The following is a 23,475-nucleotide window of genomic DNA, read 5'->3' as shown; positions in this document are numbered from 1 at the left end:
GAAAGAAAATCTAACTTACCTGATGCAACATGTAAAATACTTATAAAATGTCATGCATTATATTTTAGGGCCCCTCATCATGTGTGAGTGTGATCTTGTCTGCAGCTATTACTATGAGAAGCTTTCATCACAAGAAAATATACATCTATGTTTTTAACAGCACACTACATGGTACATCTATTGACTTACCTCTTATAAACTCTTGAGATGCACAGGAGAGGAGAGAGTGAAACAATAAGCAGAAGGTAAAAAAGGATCTGTGTGACTTTGTCAAGGCCTCACCAGACAAGTGAAGTGGGACTGCGGCTCTTGGTCGTCTTGACGACGGATGCTTTTTCAAGCAAATCAGCCAATGAAACGCGCACTGGTCGTCATACAAAAGGCCATGTGACTCTGGCTGCCTTTCAGAAGGAGGAGACAAGAAGCGCAAGGATCATTGGCCTGGGAATGACAGCAGTATGATTTTTCTTTACTCTTTTTTTGACTCGGTTTTTATGATGACTGCGGTCCCATAACTATAATAGATGTCTGGAATATATTTGAGCTTCAACAGCGACTGGAAGTGTGAGCCTTAAGGCTACGGAGATGAAAGATAGCCACCTTGTGGACCATTTGGAGAATTACCTCAGTGGACCTCTATTTTGAAAATTAAAGAATTAAATCGAGAGTATTTTGAAATAATAAATCACTCAGTGCCTCAGCCATGAGACATACTTATTTTAATTAAGTATTTTATGAAAAGAGAAGAAATCACTATCCATACCTGAGAAAGACAGTAATGACACATTTATAGCACATGCTTACATGCTTTTATCCCTCTGTAGTTTCTTGAAACGTGGGTGTGAAATCAATGTATATAAGAAACTTAAAAACAGAAAAGAAAAAAGAAAAGCAACTTGGCTATATGGGCATTTTTCTTTAATAATGAAAAAGATGAAAGAAATAATTACACTAAATGAGAGAGAGAGAGAGAATCATTCATCGAGTGTCTTATCAAGTGAAATTCCCCTAATTTCAGTGATTTTTTGTAACTACTCAATAATATATATATATATATATATGAAGAGTTCAGATGCAAAAGCCTCTAAATGCCGTCTGAAATTTTCTTCTAAAATGAGCATTTTTATCAGGCCCCTATATTTACGTTCAGTTATTTCACTTTAATTGCATAGAAAAGGACCTATACATTGCCATTAAAATAAAATGACTGAACCTAAACATAGGAGACTGATAAAAATGCTAATTTTAGATGAAAATTTCAGATGGCACTTAGAGGCTTTTGCATCTGAACTCTTCATATATATATATATATAGATAAACAATGGTGTGTAATAAATCAAAGAAGGAATTAAAATATATATTTTTTAAGTTGAGTCATTGAATATGTTTTATAATCTGAAATTTCCTTCTGGTTGCCAGTTTTTTTTTTAATACTATTTGTTTGTTTGTTTGTTTGTTTAAGAAAGAAAGAAAGAAGCAGATGTTTTTTTGTGTTTTGCAACATAAGACAGCCCACCTGTAAGTAAGGCTGAGAGAGTGTGTGGTGTTGTGTGTATAGCCTATTGAGACACCGAGTGTTTGGGCGTGTGCTGTGGCTCTAAGCGCCCTCTTCTTCTTTCTTCCCCCTACACACACACACACACACACACACACACTCTCTCTCTCTCTCTCTCTCTCTCTCTCTCTCTCTCTCTCTCTCTCTCTCTCTCTTTCTCTGCTTGCCTATCAGTCGACCCACACCGGCAGCTCGTTATTCAATGTTTGTGTTGCTCGCATCTGCTTCAGGGAGTCTATACCGCGCGAGAAGAAGAAGAACATGCGCTGTCTGAGAGGAGCAGCGGGAAGGATGTCGACATATTATTGACTTGTGCTGACTGTGTCGTCGAGACGAGCGAACAGCGCCGTGTGTTTAGTAAGTAGTCCAGCCGCTGATTTCTATGCTGTGTGTCGCGCAGGATAACAGCAGCAACAAAATGTTCCTTGCAGACGCTGGACGGGACATTTTGTTGGCGTCAGGACATAAACCATTTCACCAACATCTCGAAACTGGAGAACTACTACTACAGTAGTGAACATGAAAAACGAAACAAATTCCAATTCCATTCATCTCTAGTTTGTTGCAACTATCAAATACTCGTATACAGCGGTGTTCTGCATGGATCATTGTCGATTCAGGAGGAGTGAGTGCATTTAAACCAACAGAACCTAAGACTAGTTTTTGTTTTCTAATGGGTTTTGTTTAGGCACGTTTTTGAAACTTATTATCGCATAGATTTTTTGCCATTATATGTATTGTAAGGCTAACAGAGATCAGCTCATCCAAATGACCACGATGTTTACATTGCCCATCGTCTGAGAAATCAATAAAGGTGATGTCATTGTATTCCAGCATTAATGGGAAAAATAAATATGAATTTTTTCTGTATGTTACACAAATACCATACTATATATACATATATATATATATGTATGGGTGTGTGTGCGTTTTTGTGTGTGTTGTGAAAGTCTTTAAAGGGTTACACCCCTGGTACAGTATGATCACTCATTTTATGGGCAAAATAACACTTTTGATTCTAGTCAATTCAAAAAGCCTGACCTGATGCTTTACCATGATCCAGAGCCTAAAAGTAATATAAAAGTTGTAAAAACGTCCAGCAGGAAAAAAAGAAAAAGATTTTTACAGGTAGGGCTACATGACAGGTGCAAGAGCTAAAAATAGATTTTCAATTGGAATACTTGATGCTGTGTCCATTGAGCACAGCTGAACCTGATGGCTTGAAATGATATATTTTTTTAAATCATATTTTTCATCTCCATAACAAATAACATAATTGTTTAATATCCTTTTTTATACTCTATATTTGGTTATTTAAATATTATAGGTATGTTATCTGCTCCATATGTAAGGAAATACAAAAAATTGTTTAGGAAATTTTTTCAGATAAATATTCCGAAAAAAAGGATGAGGATATCCATGGATGGTCCTCTATTATATGTAGATTATTTGAAGTTCACCTCCTGAGGATCTGTATTTTATTAGGTTTGTTTAGGTATTATAACTTTGGAAAGAATGAAATCACACTGCACCAAGCATTTTAACTAATAACAAATAGATCACTGTCAGGAAAAGCCCTGTGTAAGTTTCCCCTGGCAGCCTAAAATAGCTTTTCTTTTTGTCCTGTGTCACATCACACGACACAAGGGTAATTTCATCTGTATTAAATACTGTCGGCAGGATGAGTGCTTCACTCCAGGAAACTTGTACACTTTATATAGATGTTGACTGGCTTCCCTTTTTTACTGTTTTCACTTAGAGTTTTATTTCCTTGTCAGCTCATTTTAATTTGTCCAACAGACTGTTTCAAGTGTAAGACCTTTAATGATTTATTCAGAATTTTCCCAAATTCTTTATTTTCTCAAATTTCCTTGTTCCTTGTTTCCCCTCAGCTTCGGTCACAGTAGCAGTGAGAATGACGGAATATAAGTTAGTGGTGGTTGGTGCAGGTGGTGTAGGCAAGAGTGCTCTGACAATCCAGCTCATTCAGAACCACTTTGTTGATGAATACGACCCAACTATTGAGGTAAACCAAATGTCAGCATGGTATTTTCTGTCATTTATCTTTGTCTCATATTTAATAATTTATTTAATAAGTATTTTTTTATTTTTAATTTAATAGACCTCAGTTCAGAATGAAGTTCCCTAATTTCAGATATATGAATATGGAACATCAAAATGTCATCTGAGGGTAAAACTGTAATGGAGCCGACGAGACGTGAGGATCCATTTGCAAAGCTTTAATAGAAGACAGAGACATGGTCATAAAACAGGCATGGGTCAGACAATGGCAAACAGGTATATAGAGGGCAAGACAAAAGAGTATCCAAAGGAAGGCGTGAGTCAGTCGACGGTGAACGTAATCCTGAGGGCGAGGCAAATGGGGAATCCACAAGACGAGCTAGAGTCCAGGCGAGGTGCAAACACAGTCTGAAACAGCAAGGCAAAGGGTAATTCCAAAACAGGCTATAAACTTCAGGGCAGAGATCAGACAAAACGAGATAACAGGCAAGGATCAAGACACGGGTAAACAGATTAAGAACAAGGCAGTACTAAATGAAGGAATTTAGAATGGCTCCGTAAAGTAGCTATCACACGATGTATTTGCAAAGCTTTAATAGAAAACAGAGACATGGCATGGGTCAGACAATGGCAAACAGGTATATAGAGGGCAAGACAAAAGAGTATCCAAAGGAAGGCGTGAGTCAGTCGACGGTGAACGTAATCCTGAGGGCGAGGCAAATGGGGAATCCACAAGACGAGCTAGAGTCCAGGCGAGGTGCAAACACAGTCTGAAACAGCAAGGCAAAGGGTAATTCCAAAACAGGCTATAAACTTCAGGGCAGAGATCAGACAAAACGAGATAACAGGCAAGGATCAAGACACGGGTAAACAGATTAAGAACAAGGCAGTACTAAATGAAGGAATTTAGAATGGCTCCGTAAAGTAGCTATCACACGATGAGCGATAAGTGCTAAAACAATACTCGGCGACTAGAGCAGGATCAGAGTGAGTGTTATATAGTGTGAGTTATTGGATGCAGGTGAGTGCGCAATCAGTGCAGTGGAGCATGGGAGATGTAGTCCATAGTGATGTGTGACAGTCTATGTGGAGTGAGTGTCAATATGGTGAGAGAGCGACCTCTTGTGTTCATTGGATGAAAGTTCATGGACTGAATTCGTGACAAAAACATTCCCACCGTTTTGGCCAAACAGGCTACAGTTTCCACTTTCTTTTATCAGTAACAGAATACATTTCATTATGTGTTGCAATGTCAATTTAGCAGTAAGAGAATTCACAGACATTGGACATCTTACATTGAATATTTATGCATTGTTCTTCCTCACAGGACTCATATAGGAAACAGGTGGTGATTGATGGAGAGACGTGTCTGTTGGATATCCTGGATACTGCAGGTCAGGAAGAGTACAGTGCAATGAGAGACCAGTACATGAGGACCGGAGAGGGCTTTCTCTGTGTCTTTGCCATCAACAATACCAAGTCTTTTGAGGACATTCATCAGTACAGGTTAAATGAATGAAAACTGTATAAATATAAGAATACATTTATTTTTTTATTTTTTTATTATTTTTTTTTAATATGCAGTATATATATATATATATATATATATATATATATATATATATATATATTTATTTATTTATATATTTATGTATTTGTTTTTGTTGCTTTTAAAAGGGAACAGATTAAGAGGGTTAAAGACTCAGATGATGTGCCTATGGTGCTTGTGGGTAATAAATGTGACTTACCAGCACGCACTGTGGACACAAGACAAGCCCAGGAACTCGCCTGTAGCTACGGTATACCCTACATTGAAACCTCAGCCAAGACAAGACAGGTTAGAAACATTTTGGCCAAATATATTCTGTTATATAACATTTTATTATAAAATTCTGTCAAGTATCAAGCTGCCCTAATTTCATTTTGTACATTGCACTCTTTATGTATTTTTGTACAAAGGTTCTTTGGCATCTGTGGTTTCATGAAGAACCTTTTCTAAAATCCATGGAACCTTTCCTTTGCACAAAAGGTTCTTTAGAATATTAAAATGTTTTTCATGCAAAGAGCAAGTGATTCTTATAAAGGGGACATAGGATGAAATGTTCACTTTTTTTAGCTCTTTTTTTTTTGGCATTTTGTCAGGTTTCTGGTGTGTCTGCCAGCTCAGAAAAGCTGAAAAGAAAACACACAGCCAGTTTGTTATGGGCTGTCTGAGTCTGAAGCGTTGTCATCCAGCGAGCTGTTTCAATTTGCAGCCGGTTTCTACATAGATAGCTAGCTATTTGAATAAGACCACCTCCGAGCCATATACGGAGCCCAAGGCAATTCACGCATCTTGTGTCAACACGCCCCTGGAAGAGAGGGGCGGGGTGAGCAGTAGCTCATTATCAAAAGAGACATGCTCCGAAATGGCTCGCTTTCAAACAGAGCTGTTTTTGACAAGGTTAAAAAGGGTGTTGTTTTACATGACCATTGAGGAATTTTAACCAAAGTATGTTACAGACATTTCATGAAGACCCTAAAGAATCATACCAACTTGTGGAAAACGGGCATCCAATGTCCCTTTTAAGAACTGGTTCTTATATTGCACCACTACAAAAAAAAAACATTTTGGACCTTTTATTTATACGAGTGTGGTGGCATGTATAGCTCAGGTTAAACTATTACCAACAGCCAGAATGTAAGAAGAAAATCCCTAATTAGTGTGTGTGTGTGTGTGCGTGCTCACGTTTTTGTGATTTTTGAGGACACAAATTTGTATAATGACATGGGTATGACAGGTATTACAACGAGAAGGTGATTTCTGAGGACATGTTGAGTGTCTCCGTATTTCAAAAGGCTTATAAATCATTCAGAATTAGTTTTTTTTTTTATCTAAAAATGCAGAAAGTTTCCTGTAAGGGGTAGGTTTAGGTGTAGGGCAATAGAAAATACGGTTTGTACAGTATAAAAACCATTATGCCTATGGAATGTCCCCACAATTCACAAAAACAAACCTGTGTGTGTGTGTTTCTATTCAGGGAGTGGAAGATGCATTTTACACTCTTGTCCGTGAAATCAGGCAGCATAAGCTGAGGAAACTGAACCCGCCAGATGACAATGGCCAAGGCTGTATGAACTGCCGCTGTGTGGTGTCATGATCTGGTAAACATTTTTTATTCTGTATGCTAGTAAACGTTTTAAAAATCATGCAAATTAGTATATATTCATATGGTTCTCAATAAATGAAACATACAAGTATTCCTAGATAATTAAGCCATTGTGTACTGCTGCTCATGTGTACTCAGTTCTCCCCTTGTCTTTGCAGTGAATATGCATGACGAGGCTTTTAGAGTGGTGCAGCCTTCCAGACCACAATCACTGCAACACCTACACAGATGCTGGATGTTTAGAGCAGACTGTGTAAAAGGGATGCTCCCGTCTTGCTCCTTCATTGGAGATGAAATAAGTTGTACCTCATTTTAACAGTCTCAACACTGGAGTTGCTACAACTGGATGAAGCTGTCACCCTTAAATATATTTACATTAAACAAACTATCTACTCTTAACTGGAAGTAATAGCTCAGAAAATAACCTCTCATATTGCTTTGTTAAATGTGGATGTTAGAAAAACACTTTACGAGATGGAGATGAGAAACACTACATCAGTTATATTAGCATACGTCTAGATGTGAGAAAGATTTGTTGCTTAGAGCAAGTCTAACACATTCTAAAATATTGCAAAGAGGACTTTTAGTCATATGCAGTGTGTTTATCAGAGGTTATGGTGCAATAGATTGCGATTAGAGGGTACACCTCCGATAAGTCTTTGATTTGCACATGGTGTAGGACAACATTTTAAAACGGAGGACTTTATTCTTTGTTAGCTTTTGGTTTTGAATGGCCCTCGGGGTCTTTGAATTGTGGCTTGATTAGATATCCAGATGTGATGCTTTTTATTTTTCGATATTAGACAAATGCATTGCAGATAATTGCATTGGCTAAAGAAGACAGATTAATGAAGATCTCTTCAAAGAATAAACAGACTTGTTGGAAAATGAACGCAAAGCTACTATAAACTTAAAAGCTTGGACTGAAAAGCCTTGTTGATATTCTTGCCAAGTACTGTGCTGTTCCCATGTTCAGGGCATAAGCTTGAAACTTTTACATGTATACCATATTGTCTAATCTTCAACTGCATTTTCCCCTTATGCCTTTCTGAAGTAAATATTCCATGTTTGTGTCATTAGGGAGTGAAGATTTAGGTTTAAATGTGGAATTCATATGAAAAACAAAACAAAAACAGATTGACTGTATACCATTACTGTAAATTATCATATGAGGGAACCTTAAGTTATATGTTCATAGGCAACATATGGCCTTGTAATTGCAGGGAAGAGCCACAGTCTGGACTTTCTCTTTTTGATTGCTTAAAATAGCTCATGTCTCTTTGCAAAGTACAGATTTTAAATCTCAACAAAGATCTTTCTAGTTCATTTAGGCTACTTAAATCAGATGAACTAACATGTCTTTGACTAGTAGTGAGTGTATTCTCTTTCTGGTTGAAATTTGATGATTTTACTGTAAGGATTCTGGTGTGTTTTATTCCCTGACAGTCTATTGATTGTTCTCAAGGACATACATGGACGGATATGATTCTCCTTTTAAATCACAAGTCAGTAGCTATGGATATGACCTTCAGGGGATTCTGTCAGAATGCTGTAGGCATCCAGATCTTTTTGATAGATTTACTGTCTATGCTGCCACAGAGTAATGTGGGTTTATCAGGCGGCGAGATTGCTTCCACTTAGCTACCGAATAATGTTTTACATCAATACTATTGGTTAATGGCCATTTTCCGTAGGCTAACACTCAGATTAACATTATGTAAAAAAAAAAAAAAAATCAAAAAAACGTGACCTGTCCAACGTTATTCTGTTTTGAACTTGACGTACGCCAACTGCTGCTAAATAATTTTTGTTTTCTTTCTTTTTTTATGGAAAAGAAATGGTAGAACACAGCGTTAGCGTTCCAAAAGGCTGTGTCGGTTCTGGTATTAAATAATCATATTGGTTTTTGCAGCAATTAATACTTAAAAATATGATTATTTTTAAGAACGTGTTTTTATTTTTGTGTCTATAGTGTGTGAAGACTACAATGAATTTCCTTTTAACAATATGTTATAGATTTGTGCCTACCGTTATTATTGTGTTAAGAAAGAATATCAAATAAAGAGGTTTGTTTTGATTTCCTGAGCATCCTTTTTACATTTGCATATTTAATCATCTTAAAAATCACATATTACTTGGTTACTATATCCTAAAGATTAATTTATAAAGTTCAAAAATTAAGCAGAGAGTACACACCCACGACAGCGTCTGTGTCATCAGTCATCTGACCGGAAGTGACTTCTTGCATTTCAGCCGTGATTTCGTTGTTTGTTATGGATGCGATGATTTGATTTTTATGAGTTTAGGTCCTTAACAACAACTACATAATTAAGCTAATAAACGCCGTGCTGTCGTTTTAAGTAATACATTGGTTCAAAGTATTTTTAAGCATGGCGGCAATCATCGAAGGTTCCCTACGGAAAACGCTGTCGAAGGTACGTTAAATACCTGCATACCAGAGAAGCTGTTTACAAACTATATCTGTCGTCATACGGGTTATGTTTTTCTGTGTACACAGATTTATAAATACAGGGATCTGACCTCACGCGACATAACAAGCGTCGCGTCTCACTATAAAGATCTTAAAGCTGTGATGGACAACTACGGTAAGACTTCATCTGCCTCCAAACTTCAACCACATTTTTTTTTTTTTTTATCCAAATACAACTATATTGCTAAAAATAAAAACGAAGGTATTTGGACACTTTGTGGCTGTCATAAGTTGGAATATGTTGTTAATGTGTCAGCTGTGCAAACTTGAGAAGAACTGACTTCATACATCCACTAAAAATGTGCTTGACACCAGTTAGTTGAAATTGTTTTCAAAACTGGTTCAGCGTTAATGTAGCTACATTTTTGAACCATTGTGATGTTTGGATGTACAGTAGGTGAGAGAGATGGGTTTAATCTAGTAAACCTGCATATTTTTCATATGGCTTTATCTAGACAGGGCCCATGACATGTGTTAGAGGTGCATGTAAGAAAAGTGATGAGCTTGTTTAAATTAACAAAAAAAAAAGGTTGGCATGTTAGTGTATTTTTGACATGCAACGTTAAAATTATTTTTATTTCAAAGCAAAATTCTAGAAATTATTTCAGATATTGGTTATGAATTATTAAAGGGGTCATATGATGCGATTTCAATTTTTCCTTTCTCTTTGGAGTGTTACAAGCTCTTGGTGCATAAAGAAGCTCTGTAAAGTAGCAAAGACTAAAGTCTCAAATCCAAAGAGATATTCCTTATAAAAGTTAAGAGTCAGCCACACCTACCTAAAACGGCTCGTTCTAACACGCTCCCACATATCTACCTCACTATGTGGAAATATTAGCATAATGCCGCCCAAATGTTCACGCAAAGAAAGAAGGCGTGGATTCAGGAACAGCAGTAGTGTTGATGCAGCCATGTCAGTGAGACGCTGTGTTTCAGTGCGAAAGCAAAAGCACTTTATTTGGCCTTCAGGAAGTAGATGCAATTAGGAATCATTGGTTAAGATTTATTTACAACAGAACAGCACAACCCAGATGTTCGAAGTTGTGCAACGCATTTTATGGAGGACAGTTTTTTGAACAAAGAAGAGTACAAGGCTGGCTGTGCACAAAGGCTATTTCTAAAAAATAAAAAAAAAAGGGTAAATTCCAACTTTGCTATAACAATCTGGCGCTTCTGAATCAGCGGCCGTGATTTTGTTTTGTTATTAGTTTAAGTATTTGCTATTGACTGTTAAAATGCGGAGTTTTGCAGAGTAATGCGTCGTGTGTGTGTGAGGGGAACAGGGTCACATCACAGGAGAGTGAACTGCCTGTCAGAAATCATAGCACGTCAGCTGTCTTAACCGCGGCTTGTGTACTGCATCATCACTGTGTCTGTCACGCGACTCTGTTGCCCTTTTGGGCTTGAACTGATGGTAAAACTAACGACATTATTATCTTTCTTGTTATTTACTTTGAAAGCTTGAAGCTCGCGATTATGGTAAGGGGCGTTACATTTCCGACGCGTGCTTGTGGTGTTCGGCCAATCACAATGCACTGGGTCAGCTGGCCAATCAGAGCAGACTGCGCTTGTCAAAGGAGGGGGCTTTGTTGAAAACGACGCGTTTGAGAGAGACAGGACATAGAGGACCTACAATAATGTACAGTATTTGAAAAATAATGTGTTTTTTGAACATTAAAGCATGTCAACATATTCTGTTTCACCAAATACACAAAATAATGATCTTTAAAATAGCATCATATGACCCCTTTAAATACAGAATATTTCCTAAAGTGGTAGCTGTAGAGAAATGTGTCAGATGCTTCAGAAAGGAAATACTGTTACATAAGTCTCAATCCACATGATTGCTTTAAACATACGTCAAGTATTTTTTGTGTTATGAATAAACTCTGCCACAAGCTGTGTAAATGTTGTGTCTAGTCCTCAGATTTTTCTGAATGATATCAGTTCCATCGTAGTATCGTACTGTAAATTTACAGGTATGTATTGCCCTGCACTCATTTTGTTTTCTTTATTTCAGTGTTCAATGATGGCTCCACCAAAGAGCTGTTGAGTCTCACAGGAACAGTGCCAGTAAGCTACCGAGGTATAGATGGCACTGCTTTCAAGAAGTGTTTGAGTTTCTCCATTCCTCACCCATTTAGCTGTATCCAGATGAGTCATTTCTTTATGTTGGGCCCTTTTCCCTATTTAATATTTTCCTCTTCTATAGGAAATGTGTACAACATTCCCATCTGCCTGTGGCTTCTGGACACGTACCCCTACAACCCTCCCATCTGTTTTGTCAAACCCACAAGTGCCATGATGATAAAAACAGGGAAACATGTTGATGCCAATGGAAAGATTTACCTCCCATACCTACATGAATGGAAACCTGTGAGTGTCTTTTTTAAAATCTTTGTCTGTTTAATGTAGGACAACATGAACCTACCTTTTGTTTGTTTTTGTCTTTTTTTAGCCCCAGTCTGAATTGTTAGGTCTGATCCAGGTGATGATTGTGGTGTTTGGAGAGGAACCACCAGTTTTCTCACGGCCCACCACTCAGGCAGCTTACTCAGCATTCCCAGCAGCAGGCCCACCTAACAGTGAGCGTAGACTTGCGTCTGATCGTTTCGATTCAATGCAATATTTTTGATCTCATAGAAAACATTTTAAGGTTTATGTAACATTTGTATAAGCATTTAGACTTTGGGAATCAGCAATAATTATGTAACTCAATGTTTTTCCAGCTTCTTACATGCCAAGCACACCAGGGTTGCCTTATGGTCAAGGTCACCCTGCCAATCCAGGGTAAGTGCTTTCAGTATGCCAATCACAAATCATGGCCATATGATCAACTCGATTCCTACATGTATACACTACCATTCAAAAGCAGTACGTTTTTTTTTATTCAGCAAGGATACATTCAATTTGTCAAAAGTGACAGTAAAGAAGACATTTATAATATTTCTATTTCAAATAAATGCTGTTTTGTATTCATCAAAGAATCCTGAAAAAATGTATCACAGTTTCCAGAAAAATATGTTGTTTTATAGTGTAATCATATTCAAATACTACTCTTTACTGTACTTTTGTTCAAATAAATGCAGCATTGGTGAGCATAAGGCTGCACTTTTGAACGGTAGTGCTTTTCTCATACATCTGCCACAGAACATAAGATTTTGGCTTCATATGTGGTTCTAAATCTAATACATATCTGATACCTGGTCATCTGACCTATGTCTAAACACTCCTTTCCAATTCTCCATTTATTGCACAATATTTCATATCTAATATTTAATATTTTATATCTGTGCATGTAATACTGTAGCTCTGAGATAACAAGCAGTTGAGAAATGTCAAGCATGCATTTTTCTGCAAAGTGACATTTATTTTTATACTAGGCAGCAGTCTGTAAATCTAAATACACACAGGTAAAAGCACCACACGTTTCTGGCACACTCGTGAAAATTGCGATACACTCAAAGCTAGTTTTGTGCGTACATGAAACAATGTGAAGAATGTGTGTAGAAATGTATTATTAAGCAGAATTACCAAACTGCAGCATAATACAAGGTTTGAGTGAATATCTCCAGCATTTCCATAAGAGAATAGGAGGAAAAGAACAAACATGTCTTTCATTCGCAATACATTTTCTAAATAGATGTGCACTCTAATGCATTCAATCTTTTTTTGGAATGAAGGCTTAACCAGGCTTACCCTTGCTCATGCAAGGGTAATGAGAATTCGTATAATGAACATAATAATGAATAGAATTGTATTTTCCTCCTTCAAAGAATTAATTGCATTCTTGTGATTATTTTATAGATATTTCTAAGATAAAGGACATGTAAAATTTGTCATTTTTGGTGCCGTTTAGTAACACTTTTACAACTAAGAAAAAGTTCTAACTATGCTTGATCACTAACAGGCTTGTGACGAGTGATTAATGTAAATACAGGCTGTTGTGTCTGAAGTGTATATAAAGAGATGGGACATTTCGTTAAACCTTGCTGTGTAAATGCCAATGAAATTTTACTATATATATTTTCTTTCTTTCTGTCTGCCAGTGGATTTCAGGGCTACCCTTATCCTGCAGTAGGCCCTGGATACCCCACTCCCTCAGGCTCCTCTCTCTACACCCCAGTGTCTTCTGTCACTACAGTGGGTGAGCAAGCATCTTACATGTTAAATTAGTAGTGACGTCAAGACACTAATAAATCATGCATTTCTAAACTTGCATCAGTCTCAAAAACAAGTACACTACTATTCAAAAAAAATTGGGGTCATTAAGTTGATGCGTTTATTTAGCAAGGATGTATTAAATTGATCAAAAGTAGCTGTAAAGGCATTTATAATGACACAAAAGATCAACATTTCAAACTAATGCTGTTATTTTGAACTTTCTATTCATCAAAGAACCAGAAAAATATGCATCACAATTTCCAGATAAATATTAAGCTGCACAACTGATTTCAACTGTAAAATAACTATTTCTTTAGAAGCAAATCGGCATATTATAATTATAATAATTCCTGAAGGATCATGTGACACTGAAGACATATATATATATATATAATTTTTCTTTCTGTCTGTCAGTACATTTCAGGGCTACCCTTATCCTGCAGTAGGCTCTGGATACCCCACTACCTCAGGCTCCTCTCTCTATACCCCAGTGTCTTCTGTCACTACAGTGGGTGAGCAAGCATCTTACATGTTAAATTAGTAGTGACATCATATGAATCTAGTAAGAGACTAATAAATCATGCATTTCTAAACTCAAAATTAAGTACACTGCTATTCAAAAGATTGGGGTCATTAGGATTTTTTTTTTTTGTGAATGAAATCGATACTGTTATTTAGCAAGGATGTATTAAATTGATCAAAAGTGTCAGTAAAGGCATTGATAATGTTACAAAAGATTAACAGTTCAAATAAATGCTGTTCTTTTTTTTACACTCTATTCATCAAAGAACCCGAAAAATATATATCACATTTTCCAGAAAAATATTAAGCAGCACAACTGTTTTTAATTGTGATCATAAGAAATGTTTCATTAGCAGCAAATCAGTATATTAGAATGATCTCTGAAGGATCATGTGATACTGCGGACTGGAGTAATGATGAAGAGATTTAATGCAGGAAGAAATATAAAAGTAACATATTAAAAAAAGAAAATAGTTATTTTAAGTTGTAAAAATATTTTACACTATTACTGTTCTTACTGTATTTTTGATTAAATAAAATGCAGCCTCAGTGAGCATTGGATACTGGAAAATTTACCGACCCAGATTTTAAACAGTAGTGTACATAAACCCATACAAAAAAAACCTGTACTTTGAAACTCCTGCAAATATTTTTGCTTTGTTTCAGGACCCACCCGTGACGGTACCATCGGGGAGGACACAATCCGTGCATCTTTGGTGTCTGCAGTCAGTGACAAGTTGCGCAGGCGGATGAAAGAAGAGATGGATCGAGCACAGGCAGAGCTGGATGCACTGAAAAGGACAGAGGAGGACTTAAAGAGAGGCCACCAGAAGCTGGAGGAGATGGTGACCAAACTAGACCTGGAGATGGTAAAGGAGACCTTTTATAAATTTTGAATTGTACCCTGTTGCCTTGTTGATACTAGAGCTAATAGTGGCTGATGCTTTTAACTCTACTGTATATATACTTTCTAGTAAGTCACTGTTTTTAACAAGGTATTAGCCTGGAAACAATGTTTTTAATATTTTATAAAATACATACTAATAATAATATTGTTCTTTCCATTGAATTGCAGGCTGATGTTGACAAAAACATTGATCTCCTAAAGCAGAAAGATGAGGAGCTGACTGTTGCTCTGGGAAAAATGGAGAACCAGTCTGAGAACAATGATATTGATGATGTGATTGTGCCCACTGCTCCCCTTTATAGGCAGATTCTGAACCTCTACGCTGAAGAAAACGCCATAGAAGACACAATCTTCTACTTGGGTGAAGCGTTACGCAAAGATGTCATTGACTTGGATGTCTTTCTTAAGGTTACTCTCAACTGTACCCTGTGCATGATTTATTTTTAACCATTGTCATGTCGAGTAAGCTGTAAAGCACAATATTTGTATATATATTAACAGAGTATTCTGTTGTGTGTGTGTTTGTGTGCAGCATGTGCGCCTTCTCTCCAGGAAACAGTTCCAGTTGAGAGCCCTGATGCAGAAGGCCCGGAAAATAGCAGGCCTCAGTGACCTGTACTGACCTGCCCAAATAAATCATTCCCCCTCTCAGTTATAACACATGCACTGTATGGCAAGGACCCTACATTTTATCCAAGGACAGGAGGTTTGGGACCCTTTTTTTTTCTTCTTAAATCACAGTCTTTCTAAGTACAGAAAGATGTGAAAGGTGACTAATATACCCAGGGCCAAAATATTCAAGTATACATTCATATAATCTTTATTACAGATAACAAGTGCATTGAATATATCTTTATTATGAAAACAATGAAGTGACCTTTGAGGTTCTTACCTTTGCAGAGAGGAAAACAATAGAAGGAAATCAAACATTTGCAAGAAATTTTTGCTCAGCTATGGAGTTTAGCATAGACTTTGCACTTTATGTAACTTGTGCCTCATATTCTTCTAAAGTTTCAGATATAGGGTAAAGGGAAAGAAGTTTGAGAATTACATTCAATATGCTCAACCTAAATGTCTTATTTTTATATAGTTTAATCTCCAAATATGTACCTGTTCTGAATAATTCTCTTAAAATCAGCACTGTTTTATTTTTAGATAAGTTAGTAAATCAATCTTCTTAACATCTCAGAATCTAATTATGAATGCTTCATCATTATCATTGTCCACTACGTAACACACCTTTGCAGTCCTGCTTGTGATTTATACATGTTGTCAATTATAACATTCTTATTTACAGTTGTTATTGCAGTCAGTTTACAAGAATGTGCTTGGTATTCACGCAGATTTAATGACAAGAATATTATGCAGACATTTTGAGATTGAACTTGTATATCTATTTGAGATGTGATGCATAAAACCACAAAGTATGAAGGGAACATTTTCTTTGCAAAAATACTTGGAGTATTGTTTGATTGCTGGTTTAATCATGGATGAAGCGTTTTGCTTGCAATCAAGGGAAACAAGGAATAACACATTGATTGTGCAGTATCTCTTGGAGGTATAAGTACATTTAAAAAAATGAATATCTGAAATAAAAACAAGAAAAACTCTAAAATCTGGGTCTGCTTACTTAAATGTTTTACACTGTCACACTAGACGCTTGGCTGTTTAGATTTTAAAAATGTTAAATCTTTTAATAATTTAGTGTAATTTCAAACAGCTTTTTTTCTTTCACAAATGTTCTGTTAGGTGCACAAACTGCATGTGATGCTTGATACTCAGTGGCACTTGAAAGGAGAAAAGAAAAAAAATGATATTGATCAACAAGAGACAAATTGAGTTTCATTATTGAAGTTTGGTGGTTCAATGCGGAAAATAATAAGAGACACTTTGAACAACTGTCCAAGGTTGCCAAATTTGCCGTTTTCCTACGAAAATGGGCTACTTTTAAACTGTTGCCACGGGTTGATTTTTTTATTTTATTTTTTCACCCACAGGTTAAATGTCTAAACTATATTTGACAGAAATGTCTGCATAGAAATACTGTATTTCATTCTAACCAATTTATATTCTACCAATGATAAAACTGTGCTGGATGATGAGACGTAGTAAAGAGATTTTTGTGAAAGAGGGACACTAGTAGGGAGCATTATTGTACATTATGGGATTTTTTTTCATTATTGATCGTACAGAGGTCAAAATTATGGTATGTGTGGCACTGACTGTTTTCATTTCCATGGTAACAGTTTGACTGGTCTCTACTGGATTGCTGCTAGTTACAGACACTTCTATTAAAAACCGGCTAGTGATATCTTGAAATTTTAATTTTAGATTGTAATCTGTAAATAGTTAATTTTCAAATAGTTCTAAAACAAAAGATTACCATCCCCACTGAAGAAATTTGTTAATCTGCGGTCAAGAAATTATGAATGAAAACATACTGTATACAACTGCACAGTGTTTACAAATTGAAATTGTAGGTAATGCATAACAGCGATAGTAAAATGCATACCTGTCAACATTTGGATACCAAAAAACAATTTTTATATTATATATTTTTTATATTTAAACAATTATTATCAAACAATTACATTCATTTAGTAACATAAATATATCTTAGTGTGGGCTATATCTTTAGAGTTTTATAATTCATTATCTTCTTGTCAATCCACCAGTTCACATTTACAACTGTGTTTCCTGCGTAAAAATAAGAGTCGTTTTTGGCTTTGGAGCAGAAGGGCTTATTGAAAAATGCAAATTCATTGTCTGCCAGCAGGTGGCGCTTTTCGCCAGGAATATAGCCGTTTCCCCCGCAACCGTAGTAAACAAAACAGCTCGGCACCTGACTTTGAAACTTGCAGTTCATATTTAATCAATTAAATAGCATTTTGAAGTGTAAGCTATATCTCATTATACATGTAAATATACATTTACATGTATATATTTTTTTTTTACTGGAGCACCACCTGAGTCTTCTCCTCCCATTTCTACCAGTGATCATTGTTTCCTTCCCGCGGTACTAACTGCGCACATATCAATAGCATCACTGGGCTGTAGGTTGCCAAGTTGAGGGGACAAATGGGTTGGAATTTGTGTGAGAAAGATGCGTTTCATACAAGATCTGGCAACTGGACAACCTTGGAATTTGTTGTCGTAATTATAATGAGGTTTGGCCCATACAAATTACGGGAGTTTGTAGCAAGCGAATGTAGCAAACATATAAAATAAGCCCAGGGGGCTTTTTTAATTTTTTTATATAGAAAACTAAAAAATAAGCGAAAATATTTAAACGGGATGATAGCGGGATAGAATGGTAAAATACGGGAGAATCCTGGGAAAAACGGGAAGGTTGACAGGTATGGTAAAGTATGCATGTCATATTTTAAGTTTTTGCATTTGGGATAGTTTAATTGGACAATTTTAGATTTTTGATATGCAGATCTGGCAACCCTGCAACTGTCATCCATTCATGTTTTAGCACTCTTGTCAGCTGGTAAAGCCGAAGCCTTAGAATTGAATTATGTTGACCTTTCAAGAGTAGACTTACTGTATGCATGTGTGCCATTTTTCTGTTACCATTACACTGTGAAAATGTATTTTTCGAAGTTGTCAGTAAAAAAAATAAAAAAAAGATTGAAGTACGTTTTTACAAGAAAACACTATTTCAGTTTTTCTACTTCAAAATTCCACGTTTAATTCAATGTTGCTTGCTGTTTCTTTGTAATTGTATGAAATTTACTAGCAATTTCTGTGAAAATAGTTTCTACACCAATTTTGCAGTTTAGCTTTATGTGAGAAACATTGATTTTAAGTTTTGATCTAAATGTGTCTCCATTGCCTGATGCTCTAAAATCAGCAGTTAGCAAATCGCTGAATCTTCATATTTGTGTGAGACAGTTGATTCGGCCCATGTCTGTCACTTCTAACAACTGGGCTTCATACCTTTAAATGCAGAGTGTGTCCTGTTACCACATTACTTTTAAATGTTATCATCTTCTTTGAAAAATGTATGAACATTTTAGCTGTGATGTGTGACCTTGCATATTGTGTCTTGGTGGCCCCTTCAACCCTCTTAACAGTTGCATGCATACAGTCTGCACCTCAGACTGTCCCTGTTCGACCATCTGAAATTTCATTTCACAGATGATGGGCTTCAGCCTCTAATCCAGCAGCTGTGAAAGAGGGTAGGACCGGTCAACTGTTTCAACTCTAATCAGCTTTTATTGCACATGGGAGAAAGAAACAGCCCGCCGATGCTGGAACCTGTGCTTTTCGTAATTGGGGTTTGGGTTGAGGGGGACAGGAGATGTGTGGCGGCTGGATGTGATGTTAAATCTAATTCACTCATTGCTGCTAGGCAGTGATGTGTCAGCAGGTGGAGATGTTAGAGCTAATAGGCCTGTCATAGTTGCCTCAATAACCTCCATCACTAGCCTTCATAACAGCCTATGCTCCTTTTAACCCACCCCTCTGCCTTTTCACAATCTTGGTTGAAATTCAGATTTTTGGCCTATTTCTTTTTCTCGATTTCTTGAGGTGGTACTGCACTGACTGATAACCTTCTCGCGTCCTTTTTGAACTGAACAGATTACAACCCTTCTCAGTGTCTTTTATCTGAAAGGTGATGAAAGTCGCGTTTGATTTAGTGTACCATGTATTTGATGTAGTATCTTAGATCAGGCCCGTAAACACTCAACAAAATGCTCGTAAAAAAGCACACCGAGCCTACAAATATTTTTATGGGGCTTAATGTGTCACCTTGGCATTGTCGATTTTTACTGGCCCCTGCGTGTGAGGCAGAGGAAACTGGCGAAAGTGCTTATTGGCTGTCAGGTCATTGCCACTGCTCTTAGCTGGAGTGGCGGTCGTAGCCTGCAGTGACAAGACAAAGCTGAAGCCCCATTGTATGGGAATGTTATAGGTTTTGTTCTTTCTGGCGCTCTGCTGACCTTAGTTTAAGAAAGCTCTCAGGGCGAAACCCAGGGCACAAGGGTTAGATTGAACTGACCAATGTGGATTCCCGAAGGATCTGTATCTGGGAACACGGAGGGAAAATATCATGCATGTGAAGGCCTCAGGATTTGAAATCCACCCTCCAAACAATGAAAGACTGTTTGGATTAACAGAAAGCCATTGCAATTTGCCCATACTAGTGGTTGAAGGTCATATTTGCTATTTTTTTATTCTATGAATAAAATATGAGCTTGAGTGAGATGTACTAATTTCATTCAGAAAGGTTGTTTAAGGTACACTTTATCCAAAATATAGAGCAAATATGTAAAAGATAATTTACAGTCAGCTGGTCTTTTTTTTTTTTTTGATGCTGATCAGGGCCACTACATGTAAATACTTAGACATGAAATAATGATTTAAGTTTAAATTATTTTCAAATCCATCCATCCATTCTCCAAACTGCTCATCCTCTGTAGGGTCAAGGGGATGCTGCATAAATGCTCCTAATAACAAGATGAACACTGAAATATTCATTTTCACCACAACTGATATGGTGGCAGTTGCGTTTAGATGAAATAGGAGCAAGCAGGTCTGCGGTGTGATATGAAAGACATGATAGTTTATTACCTCTCTTGTTGAGGGTCCTAGCTGACAGCTCGCACATAATCCTATAAAGGTGTCATATTCACAAAACTTCACAAGTAAAAATTGTCAATAGTGTAGTGATGTATGATCACACAGAAGCTACTTTCAAACCAAGCAGCTTTTTGTTTTGGTCAAAAATTGTGGCGAATTCGTGTGACCATCTTGAACCCATTGCGAAATTTGCGTGGAGAAATCTTTTGTCCTCACATGAAATTCCCAATCCCATGGTTTATTATTGAAACGACTGAAATGCACTCAGTATCCAAATCTGCTCAATTTCATTCACTCCTTCAAGTGGAATATATTAGTGGACTAACATTGGGAATAGTAAATGGAAGTGATTTCGAATACAGCCCTAACAATACTGCGGAAAGAATGGTCGGGAATACGGTATATCCCTGTTTTACTTAATCAAATGAGCAGACCGATAAAGCATTGCAAAACCACAGTTGTAATAGAAAATGGTAAAAACAAATGACATTAAGCATAAAATCAAGGCCCACACTTTAGGAACAAGCAGATAATAAAGGGTAGAGGAGTTGTGTTCTACATTAAGTTAGGGGTTAACTATGGTTAATGTAATTGCATTGATTTGAAGGGACTACAATTGCAACGCTGCATTCTGTGTTAGCCACTGTGAAATTATTTAAGCAGTGCAGACTTAATTATCTCTGCTTGCACCAGAGTCTCCTCCTATTGCTAACAATTTGTGCCATACTGTATGTAGTAATTATTTACCCCAGAAACATCTCTCTCTAATTATAATTAAGGATGAGCAGTATATATGTATTCTCTCCTTAGCCTAATTTATCTAGTGGTATCTTAATGAGCTGTTGAAAAGTTTCTCTCTCTTGCTCTTTATTTTCGAATCGGAGCAATGTACCTTAGATTCACATACTGCTGCTTGGCAACCATCTGATTTCAGTAATAGGACTGTGTGACAACTTCTAATGAAAGTTTACCGCATTTCCTCCCACAAAGTGAAGCAGTCTATAGTTGATAAGTGAAAACAGTGCAAAATAGTTCTAAACAAAAATGTCAGTGGATTTTGTTGTGAGAGGCCAATAGGGGATGGACTTCTTCGCTGGAGGAAGAGTTATTATGGATTCTGGACTCATACTTTGGCCAGGAGTGATGTTTTAAAGTTAAAATGCCTTTATAATGAATTTGTTTCTTACAGACATGCAGCTTTTTACTTCACAAGATGTTAATTGATGGACTGGAATCGTGTGGATTATTGTAATGTTTATATCAGCTGTTTGGACTCTCATTCTGACGGCACCCATTCACTCCAGAGGATCCATTGGTGAGCAAAGTGATGTAATGCAAAATTTCTCCAAATCTGTTCCCATGAAGAAGCAAATTCAGCTACATCTTGAATGGCCTGAGGGTGAATGCAAAAATTTTCATTTTTGGGTGAACTATTCTTTTAAAGTGCTATCTTAAAATACTGATTGAAATAGCATTTTTTTAAAACATGAAATTAATTTAATATTTTTTATATATTTTCTAGATAATATTTTTTATAATTTACTTTGGCTTTAGTATAACAGCCAATTATTTAACATTGGAAACATACACATATTTATATTATAATCCCTTAAATTTTTCTCACCAAATCGGTCTTTATACATGGATAAACAGCTGCCTTAACATTTTTGTTTTGTTTAGCATTCTCAAACTATTGCTAATTTAATTCCACATACCTTCCAGCATCTTAAAATGCTGCATATCTAACTTTATGATTTACTTTTGATCAGTATTGACAACACTGGGGAGTCAGATATTCTGTGGGAAATATAAACAAGGCACATGATATATATATATATATTTGTGCTTTTCTTTTCCCACAACATGATATTTCTTTATTGTTGTGTGGCTAAATGTAACAAAAATCTAATAAGAGCATCTTGGCTGGTATTGCTTCTGTCCTCTAATGGTCATCATATCAGATAAAAAAAAGCATTATCCATGAGTGCAGATTGCAGTTGTGAGTGCCCTGTTTCCGAGGTGTCCTGCAGAGGGCATTGCAGCAGTGTCACAAGCTCAACAGCACAGCCTGTCTTGGTCCTGCAATGAGTTATCAAACCAAGCTGCAGCTGCTGCGGTCCAGAAACACAGGATGTACAAACCCACTTCAGTTTCTCAATCGGTCTAATTTTCTTTCATAAGAGAAAGCTTGCATTGTACGCCTTTATTATATTTCCCTATAGAATTTCTCTGATTTGGGTCTCGTGTATTGCAAAAACGACAACTTCTAGTGAAAGTCACCTTAGCTCAGCTAAAGGTTAATCATCAAATTGGAAGGTGAATGAAACTAAAGAAATAGAGTGGAACAGTGAAAGAGATAAATAATAGCTTTCTGTATAGTTTCTTATTCATGCTGAAATTAATATTTAATATAATCACGTAATATGATTTCCAATTAATATGCATAGAACTGAATGTAAAGAAATGCAGAGCTAATTTATCATTAATGGCCCTTGCTTGGTAGAATAAATCTGCTTCCATGGGAATATATTTAGATGCTACATTAGCCTATATATCAACAATTGGTAGAAGAACATTAGCCTCGTTTTCTTCCTATCATCCCTGTCATTTGGGTGAATGAGTGAGTGAATATGAAATGCAGAGGGAGACATTCACACACCTCTAAATGAGTTTTATTTACATTAATGAACCCGGATGGTGGACATTTTTACAAACAGCCACAAATTATGTTGAAAGGCTATGACAATGCAGCATGTGCTTAGATTCACTTGTATTAACTTTATTTTGAGTCTTGTTTAATGCAATTATTAATTTGGGACTCTCACAACAGTTTACAGCATATGATGATGTCAAAAGCCATTAGATTTGACAAAATATATTCTGTAATACTGATTCAGCGTTACAGAAAATTGAACCTATAAGTTAGTAAAGGTTTTGATGACTTTTAATCATATTTCATAATAATTCAAAACATTTGACATAGCTCTTTTTCAAAGTCTTTTTAAGTTCTACTGGAAAAAAGTGCCAAACTAATCAAACTTCATGCAGGCACTCGTTATTCATAGAGATGGAGCTT

At 36.5% G+C, this 23,475-nt stretch overlaps 2 protein-coding genes across 3 annotated transcripts; both read left to right on the top strand.

The window, feature by feature from the left end:
* The first annotated feature begins 1,562 nt into the window (after positions 1–1,562).
* Positions 1,563–8,668, top strand: LOC107600445 (GTPase HRas-like). The gene is made up of 6 exons (XM_016292344.1): positions 1,563–1,912; positions 3,448–3,581; positions 4,905–5,083; positions 5,255–5,414; positions 6,598–6,721; positions 6,885–8,668. The coding sequence occupies exons 2-5, from the start codon at positions 3,471–3,473 to the stop codon at positions 6,715–6,717; spliced, it is 570 nt and encodes a 189-aa protein (XP_016147830.1). The 5' UTR covers positions 1,563–1,912; positions 3,448–3,470; the 3' UTR covers positions 6,718–6,721; positions 6,885–8,668.
* A 281-nt stretch (positions 8,669–8,949) lies between these two features.
* tsg101b (tumor susceptibility 101b) lies at positions 8,950–15,783 on the top strand. 2 transcript variants are annotated; one of them, XM_016292343.1, is made up of 10 exons: positions 8,950–9,161; positions 9,245–9,332; positions 11,238–11,303; positions 11,430–11,593; positions 11,676–11,802; positions 11,947–12,007; positions 13,796–13,893; positions 14,570–14,772; positions 14,979–15,218; positions 15,343–15,783. In XM_016292343.1, the coding sequence occupies exons 1-10, from the start codon at positions 9,117–9,119 to the stop codon at positions 15,430–15,432; spliced, it is 1,182 nt and encodes a 393-aa protein (XP_016147829.1). In that variant the 5' UTR covers positions 8,950–9,116; the 3' UTR covers positions 15,433–15,783. The 2 variants fall into 2 exon arrangements, with proteins under 2 accessions (XP_016147829.1, XP_016147828.1); XM_016292342.1 differs by lacking the exon at positions 13,796–13,893 and adding an exon at positions 13,267–13,364.
* Positions 15,784–23,475: the final 7,692 nt, after the last annotated feature.

This window comes from Sinocyclocheilus grahami, unplaced genomic scaffold (genome assembly GCF_001515645.1).
Source record: "Sinocyclocheilus grahami isolate Dianchi unplaced genomic scaffold, SAMN03320097.WGS_v1.1 scaffold284.1, whole genome shotgun sequence".
Lineage (NCBI taxonomy): Eukaryota > Metazoa > Chordata > Actinopteri > Cypriniformes > Cyprinidae > Sinocyclocheilus > Sinocyclocheilus grahami.
Note: the sequence above shows the minus strand (reverse complement) of the source record. Positions and strands in the feature narration are given on the sequence as shown.

Bases quoted from the DNA above. Each gene is read 5' to 3' on its own strand.
- LOC107600445 (XM_016292344.1), top strand. From the start codon at position 3,471: ATGACGGAATATAAGTTAGTGGTGGTTGGTGCAGGTGGTGTAGGCAAG. The intron at 3,582-4,904 runs GTAAACCAAATG...TCTTCCTCACAG, and splicing joins AATACGACCCAACTATTGAG to GACTCATATAGGAAACAGGT. The intron at 5,084-5,254 runs GTTAAATGAATG...TGCTTTTAAAAG, and splicing joins GAGGACATTCATCAGTACAG to GGAACAGATTAAGAGGGTTA.
- tsg101b (XM_016292343.1), top strand. From the start codon at position 9,117: ATGGCGGCAATCATCGAAGGTTCCCTACGGAAAACGCTGTCGAAG. The intron at 11,594-11,675 runs GTGAGTGTCTTT...GTCTTTTTTTAG, and splicing joins ACCTACATGAATGGAAACCT to CCCCAGTCTGAATTGTTAGG. The intron at 13,894-14,569 runs GTGAGCAAGCAT...GCTTTGTTTCAG, and splicing joins GTCTTCTGTCACTACAGTGG to GACCCACCCGTGACGGTACC.